This window comes from Catharus ustulatus, chromosome 20, assembly GCF_009819885.2.
Source record: "Catharus ustulatus isolate bCatUst1 chromosome 20, bCatUst1.pri.v2, whole genome shotgun sequence".
Classification (NCBI taxonomy): Eukaryota; Metazoa; Chordata; class Aves; order Passeriformes; family Turdidae; genus Catharus; species Catharus ustulatus.
The window spans coordinates 1,926,657-1,940,587 of NC_046240.1; the positions used below are offsets into that span (position 1 = coordinate 1,926,657).

At 45.7% G+C, this 13,931-nt stretch overlaps 1 protein-coding gene across 2 annotated transcripts in view; it reads right to left on the minus strand.

The window, feature by feature from the left end:
* Positions 1-13,931, minus strand: part of MAP2K4 (mitogen-activated protein kinase kinase 4) — a 67,011-nt gene that overhangs the window by 13,131 nt on the left and 39,949 nt on the right. For both annotated transcript variants that reach the window (XM_033076486.2, XM_033076487.2), the window contains 2 exons: positions 11,147-11,321; positions 1,666-1,785 (listed from right to left, as the gene is read on the minus strand). In XM_033076486.2, the coding sequence (XP_032932377.1) occupies positions 1,666-1,785; positions 11,147-11,321 (295 nt within the window). The remainder of the gene's footprint in view (positions 1-1,665; positions 1,786-11,146; positions 11,322-13,931) is intronic.

Here is a 13,931-nt window from a genome sequence, read left to right on the forward strand (position 1 = left end):
AATGGAAGTCTTTCACCTATGAGGAGCAGGCAAAGAATATTTCTCATCTGTTGCTCCATCCAGAGAACCTGAATCCCAGCTCAGAGCTGGTAATCCCAAAGGGATTTCCTTACTTTTCACCTTGAAATGCTAGAACAAAGAGCTTTGTTTTATATAGTTTGCTGCAGATTTCCTAAGAGAGTTTTGGTCTTTACCAATATCCCATCAGCTCGTATACCCCAGGGGATGGTGCAGCAGTGACCTGGATCTTTCACAGTTCTTTGAGAACAGATATGATAAGCAGACTGTGGGGGTCAGATAGATCCAAATAGCCTCGTGAAATTCCTTTCTTCCCTTTCTGTGCTTCTCTGCTGTCACACTTCGCTATCTTTAAAAGATTAAGGTTCTACTTAATATTGGAACAAGTAATTAATAGGACAAGATAGAAAACTTCATGGAAGCCTCCCATGTACCTGTGTACCCTTTAGAAATGTGACTTGGAACATCCTGGACAGTGAGGGACCAAGCAGAGGAGAAGGCTGCTTTCTTCTCTGAAGCAAACACCACTTACGCTGAAAGGGGGAAAAGGGGATTTCACTCCAACCAGAGCAATGCCAATGAAACCTTTCCCAGACAGAGCATGCAAGGAGCCCTGGGAGCCCTGTCTGGCTGCAGGATGATGAGATTTTTGGACATGACAAAGAGTGTAGCCAAGCCAACATGTGGGTGCTGATTAAGGTAAGTTTTTATATTGTTTATATATTTACATTTACATCCTGGGATGTGCCCAGAGCTGAATGGAGGTGAGAGGCTTGCACAGCTCTGAGCATGCTGCTCATCAGCATCTGGCAAGACACACTCTGTTTTGTCCACAGACTTTTCCTCATACCAACTGACAGCACTGCCACCTTCATCTCATCAAAGCTGGAAATTTCCAGCCAAGCTGAGGCTCCACACATGGAAGGAGTTTGTACTGTGTGAGCATGACAATGACTGCTGGCCCAAAATGGCTCTGTGCTCAAAAATATCAGAAAGAGTAGAGCATGGGAAAAGGAAGGATTATTATGCTTAATTTAGAGAATGAGATTTAAAGCCAGAGGAGTGACCTGGCAAAATTACAGAGGCAGACTCTCCAGAAGCAGAAATTGAATATTCAGACATAGTTTTGGGTTTTACCTACAACACTGACCTCTCTCTGAAAGTTTTCCAGTAAAACCCCACAAGACTGCACAGGCTGCTACGCCTGATAATTCCCAAAAAACACCTGCAGTCCTTAGGTCTCTATTTTCCTTCTTTCCTTGAATAGAGGTACTGGATTTGTGCTGAAGTAGTGAAAAACAGGCAGGGGCTCTATGTCTGTCCCCTTATACTGTGGTAGTTTCAACAACAGAGCAATTACAGGAGCAGGGATAATCCAAGACTGCAGAAGAACTACAAGAGGAAGCAGAAGCAGCAGTCAGGCTTCAACATTCATCTTCTCCAAATCTCCAGCTGCAAAGGGACCAAATGCTTGCTTAGCAGTGCCCCTGGATCTCCTGGCTAAACACCCTTGAGTAAAAGTGGAGAACCAAGAAACCTAACATGAATCAATTTTCTCCTCCTCAGCACGAGTTTGAAATTACAAAGGGAAAAAACAAGGTAAAAACCCAAACTCTGCTACAAGTGAAGCATGTTTGGGGTGCCCACCTCTCTGAAGAGCGCGCCATAAAACTGAACAATATAGGGGCAGTCACTGCTTCGCATCACTACATCAAGGTCCATCAGAAGCTGCTTCTGTTCCTTCTCATCCACTGTCGACCGAATTCTCTGAAAGAGGAAGAGTGGCAGAGACTTTATCACTTCCATGCCAGAGACTTTATCACTCCATGCCTCAGCCCTGCTGATAGAGACATGAACAAACCCAAGCAGAGCAGGCAGTCCCCCTGGCATGCTCAAAAACATTCTGGAGAATCAGGCAGTGCTCTCAAAGAAGAAATGTAACTGAACACTTCTAAAGTTGTTTAATCAGACTATAAAACCCTCAGTCCTCACATAAGCATCAACATTTTCAGATGAAATGTCAGGAAGAAATTAAAGACCTGAAATTTCATTGAAAACTATAGCGAAACACCACATCCAGGCTTCCATTTCAAAACAAATTCCCACACAGTTCTTAGCTATGTTGGACAGGGCTTGAAGATTGGTTTGAAATCTAACCAATGAACATTATGTTTAAAATTTCTAAGCACAGAAGCCAAAAAGGCTTCTTCCACAGCCTCCACCATGGTTGGGGAGATAGGACTGCACATAACCCAGGGAACACATTTCTCTGGTATTGTTAATGATGGGCAGCAGTCCTGTGAGCTCCCCTCATAAAACTAACAATCCTTTACCTAGTACTGGCTGAGGGGACATCAACACCGTATAAAAGATACTTTATATAGACACATACCCCATGTGTATACAGAGGTCATATGTATGCACACACTATACTTTATATACTCTATATATTATGAAAAGTTTCATTTGGGCTTGAAAGAACAATGCACATTTGAAAACAGAAAACTGTACATTTTCAAATATGAAACTGGTTAAATGAAGGATGGAGACAACCATCCAGTTTTTCATGTGATTTTACAGATATATTTAACATCTTGCACTAATTAATACATTCTCTGACTCACAAGTGAAGAAATCGTGATCCTGAAGCTGTGACTCATGTTGAAAAACCATTAAAAAAAACCAAGAAAAAGTATCTGGCAAGAAGTCCAAAGCAACAGAGTTAGCCAGGACCATCCACAGGGACAAAACATGGCTAGCCAAGAAATAAAAATTTTTCAAGCTTGTGGAAAAAATCTGCAAGATTCTAGCACCCATTTCACCAATACTATGGTCCTGTAGGCAACTGCTGGTGGCACCAGGACCACACACATCAGCCAGCACAGGCCAGGTGAATGAAGGTACTCTCAAGGCTGGCCGTTCATATAGCACCACATGTGAAACAGTGCACCATTAAGTACTTTAGGATGTATTTTGTGATAACCCATACTAAACAAGGACAGTAGGACAGTATCAACGCTGTAATTTTCCTTACCTGTAGTGTAGCCCGGTATTTTGGTATTTAACCATCTGTTCTTAATGTTCTAGTACCTCTAGTTTGGCCTAGACAGTAAATAATATGTTTATATTGCCCTTTTCCCACCCTGTGAATTCTAGAGTTCTTGGGGACCTGTCAGGAGACTTGTCCAGCACCCACAGTCCATAATATCCGTGATGTGCTGAGCAGGTGGGGTTCTGTGTCACCAACAGAGCAAGAAGCAGCTCAATGAGCCAGGAACGGAACTAAAACACTTCACCTCCAGGTCACTGGTTCAGGTCTGTGTCACACAGGTTCAGACAGCCACTGGCCATTTCCTGCTCTTATGCCCTCACTGTACAAAGCTCTGCAATCCCCCCGAGAGGCTGAAGGCCAAGCAGAGTGAATGTCTCTCTCCAAGTGACAGCACACCAGCAGCACTGTGTGAAATGGAAATGCCAATGTTCTGCTCTGACCTCCACGGAAGGTGATGGATGCCAAAGCCACTGTGGTGAGGCCTATGACCAATAGTTCAGGTTCTCACTGAGACATGACCCACTGTGAAAAGGCCAGCTCTGGTGAGGAACCAAAAGGAGCTTTTCTCCATATTGTAACTTGTATTCTCCTTCTGTGCTCACTCCATGTCTGTCTCCAAAAAGCCTCTTCCCTGGTCATCTGAGAGCTGTCCCAGCCCTGCTCTGCATTGCCCTTGTACCTGCACAATCCTGTCATAGCCAACCCTGTAGCATCCTCCTCAAAGCTCATAGTTGAAAGCATCTCCTCCCACCTCTGACATTCCTCCTCTGCTGTCACTTCTCCAACTCTGGAAACCATGTGAAATATATGCTATATGCTGGACATGATTGGCACTCCAGAACAACACTGAACTCAAACACTCCTCAAAGAGAAGCTCCCCAACAAGAAAGGGCTGCAGAGGACCCAGAGCACAGACAGTGGGTCAGGCACAGGGCAGAGGGCAGCTTGAGAAGCCAACATGGACATTACAACAAATACTGCTTCAGTGAGTGAAAGGAATGCTATGATTGAAGATTGGGAGGTCTCATACAGCAGTGCTGGAGACTGGCAAAGTCAAGAGAAAGGGAGAACTCTGAGGAGCAGCATGCAGAACAGCACACAGATATGGTCAGCCCAGGCTGGACAAGGTGGCTCTGTTCAGCTGCAGGGTGCCAGGGAGCCAGCTGCAGCCCAGTACTCCCAGTTCAGCAGCAGAACAGGGAAGGTGAGGAAAGTCAACAGCAGCCACTACCCAAATAGCACATGAGCCATGATACAACCTGCTACCTAAATCCAAGGCATAGTGCAAAGCACTGCAGCAGCTCCCACAGACACTCCCCAAGAACATGGGACATGGCAGGGAAGGAAGACACAAGGTGAGGAAGCTGCTTGAAGGCAGCATTTCAGACAGGGATGGACAGGGGCTGACTTCACTTCAGGCCTTACAGATCTCAGCCCAGTCACCTTCCTGCAGGCAGTCACTGATAAGTGATGGCCAAACAAGCCATGGATGGAAAAAGGAGATTTGTAGCAGAAGCTCATGGAGTCTCCTTTTTAACAATTCCTTGTTGGCCTCCAATTTAAACTGTATCAAATGCTGTGGGAGAAAAATTCTCCAGCCCTTTTTACTCAGACACAGGTTAGGTACAAAGCCTTCCAACACCATGAAGAAGAGCTCTGAAGCCATGCTCTGAGTAGCATTAACAGCAAAAGCACATTCTGTGCTGTGGATTGTGCCACCCTGAAAACTAAAACCAGGCAGATTCCAGACACTTGACCCAAAACAGAAGGGACATCATCCAGCCCAATGTGCACACAGAAAGATTCAGGTGCAGCGTGAAGTGACTGGTGGGAAAAAAAAAATCTAGGAAAAAAAGGAAAAGAAAAATAAGCTGACAACACCAAACTGAAACTCAACTCCTTGAGCTGTGAGACAATCCAGAAATGTCCTGATTACAGGGCACACCTGTGTCCTCAGCAGAAAGCTTAGCACAGAGGTGCCAGGCAGTGCCATGGGAGAAGTGGTCCTTCCATGGGATGGCAGGGATTTGGGACAACAAACCAGTAGCAAAAATAGGGTTTGCCCAGTCACTGCTGAGGATGGGAATATCTATCCCCCCATCTGAAACACATTTAATGCTGACTGAAGTAGATCACAACTAGTTTCCCACCTCCTGTGATGAGGCTCTAACTCTCACCATTCATTTTCAGCTCTTACTCATCCACTCCCTCCCCAGCTACTTTACCAGCAGGACTGGGAACACTGGTTTCCCCAGCTCTCAGCCAGCAGACCTAAACAAATGACTGAAACAGAAAATTCTGAAGGTGTCACTCAATTGTGTGAGGAATTACAATGATGGTTTGGCAATAAAACTCCAAGACTTCTCTTCAGAAGTCATATGGACATGGGAAGGACAGAGAAATTTGCCCCTGGATAGAGCTAAATATACTAATCTATCATTCTGATGGGCCTTTATGGGCTATGGGCATCCAGGAAAGGATTAAGAGATCATGGAGGTATAAATAAAATGTTACATTTCTGTTCTCAGGGGCATTTGATACTTAGCAACCTCCTTCAGTTGTGAGACTGCCATGGAGAAACCTGAGAAAATCAGACAGGAACTTCTGGTTTGAAGCTGTGGATCAGAGAACAAGCACTGACTACCAAAGTGATGCACAAGAGACTGTGCTCAGAACAAGAAACAGCTCCATGGTTTCCCCAGGAAAAACTAGGATCTCTTATGAGACCATGGGTCTGACACCTCCGATTACCCAACTGATCTTGAAAATGCTTCTGATTTCCTTAGGACAAGTTTAGAGAACAAGTAGAGCATGTCAAAATTATTATTAAACTAAAGAGAAAACAGGAAACCAGCAACAATGGCTGAGGACACTGACTGTAGCTGGAGGCTGGACTAGGCAATACTGCAGTGAGACTAAGCCAGGCTGAGGATATTGGAAGACACAGAAAATTCTGGCCTACAGCTGAAAATCACTTCCTTTTAAGGTGGGGGAAAACTGAACACCATGGACAAAACCACCCTCTGCCCCAGCTGGGTTACTCTCCCAGCTGTAACCATTCCTGACAGAAAAATAATTCAATTAAAAAGAAGTGCAGGATGTTTCCATGATAAGAAGCTTGAAGATCAACCAAAGCACAAACCACTCCACTCATCTCTTGGTGACGTATTTCTCAGCCAGCTGAACTGGTTGAAACGAAACTGGGAGAAGCTGCTGATGGTGAACCCCAGATGTCCAAGGTGTTCCCTGGTGCAGGGCAGAAGAGGTGAGGAGCAGGTGAAGATCTCCTGCCTGAGCCTGAGGCTCACACGTCACTGCCAGGAGCACTAGATCCTCAGGACACCACTGCTGTGTTTAAGCTTCTGACCTGCACAGGAGCCACCCAACATATGAAAGGTTGACTATTTAAAATATGTTCTTATTTATTTTATGAACTCTTCAAACATGCAGCTTTCCAAGCCTTCCAGAAGCACTATGAAGTACCCTGGCTAAGAAAACCCACACCATGTACAGTATTCCAGTGCAAAGCAGAGCATCCTGCTCTAACAGGAAGAATGCTCTCCAGCTTTCATTCCAGTTTGGGCTATTTTTTTTTTAATTCATATTCCAGGGATCTTTTAAAGCATCCTTTTTGTGTGAACTATCACCAGGGCCAGAAGGAAACTTCAGGACAGAAATTACACCCCTCAGTAGCTGGGTGAGTTTCCCAAGAAAACATTTCATCCAAATAAATGGGGCTTCTCTATGTGCGTCTCATTTGTGGTACCCTCATGGAACAAGAGGCACAGCCCCTGGAGAAACTGGGACAACACCATGTGGTGATGGTGGAGGGCAAATACAAAAAGGGCTGGAGGACTGCACATACTGTGGAGCCTCTCAGACAAAATCAGGACAGCACTGGAGCAGATGCTGAGGAGGAACCAGGGCTCTCTGCACAGTGGGAAGCCCAGGACAATGGTCACAAGTCACTTACAGACTGCCACAGACTAGGAAAAACCAGACTAACACAAAAACAAGAAACCAGAAGCAAAATCAAAGGACAGTGGGTAGAACTGGAAGCCCAGCCAGGCAAGATCATGAAGGGCTGATGCAGCAAACACACACCAGCCAGGAAAAGAGATTTCTCCCAGGAAAATGAGGAGCCAGGAAGAGAAACCTGACAAGGTGAGGATTCAGAATATGAACTGGCCTTGCATTTATTGGTTTGCATAGCCAGATCTGGCACTGGACAAAACTGGGCTGTTTTCTTTCCCACCTGGAAAAGTCTTGACCTCATATGCCAAAAAATCCTTAAGAAAATGAAAAGGGTATTTTCAATGACAGGAAGACTGTGATGGCAGTTGACCCAGAGTAAAAAGGTACATCTCCAGGAAGACAGGAAAGGAAGCAACTTAAAGAATGAAAGGAGTGGTTTTTATTTGGAAATAAAAATTTGGAAGATTAGGAAAACATAATGCAACATTTTCTAGGAGTAAAAATGAAGAAGGTTTAAACGCAAATCTTCTTGAGTTGGATCCCTCTTTCCTTCATCCTCTCCCCCTCCTCCTGATAGCTCCAGGAAGCAGCTCTCTATGGCAGAAAGCCTAAGGGGTGCACAAACAACTGCAGGTGGCAGCAACAGAAGAACCTGCCCCTGCAAGCTACTCCAGCCTCCAGCCTACTCCCAAAGAGGTACAGAATGCCTTTTTGTCATTGAAATGCATATTCACAGAGAATGACCAAGGTTAAAGGAGAGGGACAAGAGCTCATCATCCCAGCCATGCTCTATCAGCTGAAGCTTACTGCAGTGTTCTAGCCAGTGATACAGTGAGGCTCATTTCAGGCTCATTTCCCTCCTTTTCTACTGACTCTGGAGCACAGATGAAAAGCCTGACTCACCCAGGGCCTGGCAGCCCTGCCCATGCCAGGAGACTCATTAAAGGTGCCAGGATTGCATGTGTCAGGACCCATGGGCTGACAGACCAAAATGAGTTACAGGGAAAAATGAAAGAAAACAGAGTCACCACCTGCAGCTCTCAAGTTATTTTGGTGATATTTCATCCCTCAGGAACTATTTTCCTTCAGTGGTAAGAAAAACTTGATGTGCAGCAAAAGAAGGTTGTGCTGGGGGAGCTCTGAGGGCACAGGAGCCGGTGTGCCCCATGGCACTGATGCCACATGCACCAAGCAGAGGAAAGCTTGGGAATCTTCAAAGAACTGTTCCTTGGGCAAAAGCAGGACAGGCAACAAAAAACAAGAGAAAGGAGCTGGGAAGAGAATTTGAAGATAAGCCCTGGCAGCCACACCCTTTGAGGGGAGCAGGATGAGTGACCAGAGGTGCTCAGCTGACATGGAGCTGCCTTCAGTCAGAGAAAGACTCCAGCAAGGGGAAATGACCAACTGCACATTTGCAGAACAAGGAGGATTTGAATCTCCCTGGAGTAGAATGGGGTGACAAGCCTGGTCATGGTAGCTGTAAGCAGAACCCCTCCTGACCAGGCTGGGAATTTGCAGCAACAGTAGTGGAAATTTGGGGAGTGGTGAAGGATGGAGGAGTGGTTGGAACAGGCCCCTGCACCAATTTTCTCTGCATCTAGTGAGCAGTACAGAACAGCCAACTTTTCACTTGCAGCTTCCACAAAGCTGTTTCCTTGTGCTGAATGTCCTTTCAGTGCCTGCTGCACTGGTGCTGCTCTTGGGGAAGCACAGGAGCAACAGCAGCTCAACCAAATAACGAGACACTGGCTCCACAATCCAGCTGTGAGCTGCCCCCAGCATGGTGCCACACTACAGAGCTGCAGGTGCCATGGAGATCATAGCCAAGACCTCACTAAACTGACACATTTTCACAAAACTCCATTTCCCTTCTCTTACAGAAGAATTTTATGCTGAAGGAGAACACACGGCTGAAGGTAACAGTTCCATGGTGAAGAGACCACAAAGCTTGAGAGAAAGAGTGAGCAGGAGGGGAACAGTCCCCAAAATGGACAGATTAAGATGGACGAGGAGCAGAAAATGAATGCACAACCATGGCTGCCCCAAAAGCATCAGGAGGCTGAGAGAGGAAAATCTGAGGAGTGTGGGATGAACTAGTCACTAGCACAAGCTTAGCCCCATCCTGAAACCTCATCTCAAAGAACTGCACCATCCAGTCTGGGGAATTACTGCTGCTGCCTTGGAGGTTTTACTGACTGTTCCATCCACATCTCCTCCTTTGCTCAATTTTGTGTTTTCTCCCCACTGGGATAAACAGAACTTACCACTACTGTTTTAGAAATTATGCTGATGCCCAAACCCTCCAACCTTTCTTCCCAGCAGGCCCACCCAAACGAAATAGGGTCAGAGAAAAGAAGGTGGCACCAGCCCAGCCCACAACTTCACCATTTCACAGTTTAGTCACTGCAAACGAATCGGATTTCCTTGTTTAAAAGTGAGCCCCCAAGCCCAGAAGCCCCAAGGCTCAGAACACACCTCATGCCTTGGGAAAACCAGCTCAACATGCTGCACCATGCCATCTCCAGCCACGGACAGCTTCAAGGACACAGAACTGGTGCCTTCTGTCTCCCACATGGCTGTACCTGCACCACGGGCCCTCAAGAGGGTCACCTCACAAAGCCCTTATGCAAACAATGTGGGACAAGAGAACCCCTGTGCCAGCAGACACATCTTCTCCATGACATAAACTAATCCAACAAAGTGCCCTTATCTGCATGGCTGTAGCCACTGCAGAGTTCTGGGGAACAGCCACTCAGCTCTGGGGGTGTGCCCCCTTCACACCCTCAGCAAAACTACAGCTACCCAGGTCACACACCCTGAGTCTGAGAAGATGGAGGTGTCCAGGAATCATTTCACTACATCAACGGTTTTCAACCTGTCACCTGCAAACTACACTTGTGAGTTCTACCAAAGGCAACTGCAAAAAAACAGCCTTTAGCTACAGGCAACATCCAGCTCCACTGGAGACTTTCAGGGATTCAAACCCAGCTTGAAAAAGCACTGCATGGTGATCAAAAATACTCAAGAGACCTAGCCAGTGATCCCAGCACTGTGAGGAAGACAGTATTTACTGGAGAAGATTAAAGGATGGGGGTTACTCCAGTAACCTGACACACTAGAGACAGGTGGAATTATATTCAGAGCAGCTGGAGCTAGGGCTGAGATACGTCTGCTTGGCATGTGGGACCAGCAGGGGCAAATGTTTCCAGATTGGATCAGGGAATATTCCAAAGAAGACAGAGAGTTGGAAAAGACAGCAACGCAGACTCCTGCATAGCTCACTTCTGCTGTTCCTGGGAGCCATGAGAGCACTTACAGTTGATACCATCAACAGAGTTAAAAGACAGATGTCATTAGCAACCTGCAGTGAGCAAAGGAAAGGTCCAGAGAGACAGAGAACAGCTGCTGCCCACCTCCATGGACAAGCAGCTCCTCAAAGATGGCCAGTGAACAGCACTGCTGTGGCAAGACAGGTAATTATTGCCCAGCTGGGAATGGAGGCTGTTCCTGGTTCTAAGGTGAGGTTTTGGGTAGCACAAAGGAGAAAATGGACAGTCAAGAAACCTGCTACACTTTGCACCTCCAGGACAGTTTGACGTGGCAAGTACAAAGCAAACACTCCATCATACATCAGCAAGAACACAACATTCCCTAAAAGACATCCACTCCATTCCAGCTCCTCCTGGCAAGGCCATACCGTGGCACATGCTGACATAAACAGCATTATTATGTTTATTTCACAAAAGACACCAAGAAGCTATGAGATGTCAAATTGTGCCTACCACCAGCCTAGGCTGTACCTGAACCAGTGACCCAGAGGTGAAAGGCCCGTGCCCCATCATCAGTCTCCAGAGCCGTGTGATCCCCTCAGAACAGCAGGTTCCTGACAGACATTTTGAAAAGGGCACAGCAATTATGAGAACTTCACAAATCACCTGAAAACATGCCCATTATACACTGCATTTTCAGCAAACAGCAGCCTTTACACCAGAAATAAATAGAACAGAGCAGTAGATGGGTGCTGGATGGAAGAACCTTAATTCTCCATCACACTGCATCCCAATGGACTGAAGTACAAATGTAAGGATGGGCATCACCTACTTTAACTGCCATAATTTGCCCACTTGGTTTGTGGACCATTTTGTTGACAGAACCATAAGCGCCTCGTCCAATTTCTCCAAGGTCTTTCAAGTCCTCTGCTGTAAAATCCCAATGTTGTTCAGGGGAAATCTTCAATTTTCCTGATGATTCAATGCTGTGTGTTCTCAGTCTCTCTCTGTCAAAAATATTGGGAAGCAATTTTTCCACATTTTAAATAGTCTTTAAATGTCTCTTTTCAGCACTTGATTAAACATTAGAAGAGAGGGGTTCACAAAGCTACAGCAACAATCTGACTCCACAAAGGATTTTGGTTGGGGTGGGGGTGGAGGGGTGAGGGAAAATGTTAAATCAAAAATGACATACACTTGCCCACAGCTTCAATTAAGGATAAGTTTCTCCAGCTGCAGCATAAAATTCAATATGTCTCATAGAGTCATTCTAAGCACTCATTTACACAGTTCTTTCTACTTTGCACAAAATACATCAGGCTGTGAGTGAGATCTGGTAACATGCAGTACCAAGAGCCTGAAGAGCACTCCCAGCCCCATCTCCCCAAAGCTCCTGCTGCTCTACCCCACCACATCCCAGCACCTGCCTCCTTTCCAGCTGGGATTCTATCAATACAGGCAAAGCTCTTCTGGGTGAACCAGACTTAAGGAAAAGTTTGCCCTTAATGGAGAACTGCAATTAAACAAGAAAATAACCCAAATACCCCAAAATTCAATACATTTAGATAATAATTTAATTTATCCAAAACCAAATAAAGAGCCAATCATTTATAAAAAGCAAGCGAAATTCTTTGTGACATATGAAAGCAAAATCTGCCTGTTCAGGTGTGTCTTCACCAAGCACCAAAATTAACTTTCTCAGGTAAATCCTGCCCCCACTGAAGCCACCAGGATTTGCCCAGGTAAGGAGCAGATGAATGTCCAAAATTTGTGAACAGAAGAGTTCAAAGGTGCCCCCAATGGCTCATTCACATGCAGCAATGCTACCATTGAATTAGCAGGAAATGCACAAGTATTTGCAACACTTTTCATCTTAAAATGCCATGCATAATTTCAGTTTTTCATTAGTTAATTAGCTGATTCACACTTCTTGAGTCATAAAGTAAGCCAAAAGCCCACATTTTCCACTTTCAAGATGCATTAAGAGCAATGCAGACAGTTCCCACTGCAGGGCACACTGATCTCACATGGATTTTAAAGCACACAAGTACTTGTGACCACTCTGTGTACAGGAGATATCTATCAAACTTGGTGGATATTTGATCCAGCCCCCACTGCCTGTCCAGGGTCTGGCCCAATGAGCAGAACACACATGGAGGATTTGACCAAACACATGGAGCTTATTGAGTTTATCAGCCGAGGAATAAACAGGTCACGGCTGATTCCATGCTGATAAATCCCATGCTGGTCACCAGCAGCTGCAAACACCACCCAGCTGGGGACCCAACCATGACAGGGATTTATTGGGATCCCAGGTTTTGAGAGGGCAAAAGGCCAATTGACTGGAGCAGCTACATTTTAAATAGCTTCCTCTGCTGCACTTTGGGTTAGTGCTGCTGCACTGGAGCAGCTGCATGTCCTGAACCCTTGACCTGCTGGATGAAAGCATTTGGGAGCAGCTCCTCTCCCCACTGCTAGGCTGTGTCTGCCATGGTGTTTTCTGCTCTCTAACCTGCCCAGCTGAAGATTTCAATCTGCTGGTCCCTACAGTGCCCCTGCACTGCGCTTAGGAATGATCTGGGAAAGCACCTGATAGTGCTACAACATAGCACAGGTGGGGCTGATGCCATCTCAGAGCTTCTGTGCGTAACAAACCCTGCATTCAGTGGGGTTCTCCATGGAAATTACTTACTAAGAAGCAAGGAATGAAAAAAGAAAAAAAAAGGCAGCAAAATGACAAATAAGAAAAGAACAGAAGAAAAAAGAAATGGAAAAGGAAAAAAAAGAAACATGACATCCACATGTGCCAAGTGTCTCACAGACAGCTTCTGTTGGGAACTGGTTTCTGTCTAACTGCTCCACCATCCTGTTTAGTCAGTGCCATAAAAATAGTTCTTGTTTTGAGGGAGGAAGGGAGGTGAGAAGCACCATGCCAAGGAAGCACAAACAAATGGGCATTTCCTGCCTCACCTCCTGCCAGCTGGTGGGCATGAAGGAGCTTGATCTTTGAGAGCTAAATCCTCTTCAAAAAAGCAGAGGAAAAACGGTAGAGAGATGAAATGCTGAGTTTTCACTGACTGAGCTCCTTTTTCAGCTCTTGTTTGAAAATAACACTACATATTAAAGTTCTCATGGAGTTAAAAAATTTAAACACTGAGGTAATTTATTCAAATAAGCAATTAAACCCTTCTCCTCTCTTCCCTCTGCTTTTCAGACTAGGAAACTTTGCTTTTCTGACCCTACACCAGAAGAGAAAGCAAATTGGAATTCATTATTCCCCTGTCACACAAGCAGCCTGTGTGTCCCCAGCTGTGGTGTGAAAGCAGATCTGGGCCATTGTTCCACAGCTGCAGGATGGTGCCTCGAGCTGCTGGGAAGAAAGTGGGAGCTGGGGGACACCCCCTCCTCCCCAGGGATGCACCAAGGGATTTGCAGCTCTCCAGGGGTTGGGATCAAGACAGACCATTATCATCCACCCCCAAACCCTCCTGTCCTGGAGCTTGGCTTAATTTCCATTATGTATTTATGATGCCATCTGCCTTGTCTCGCAACCACAGCTCCTGCTTAGCTCTTCTCAAATACCCAGGGAAATGGTCAAATAACCAAATTACCAGTTT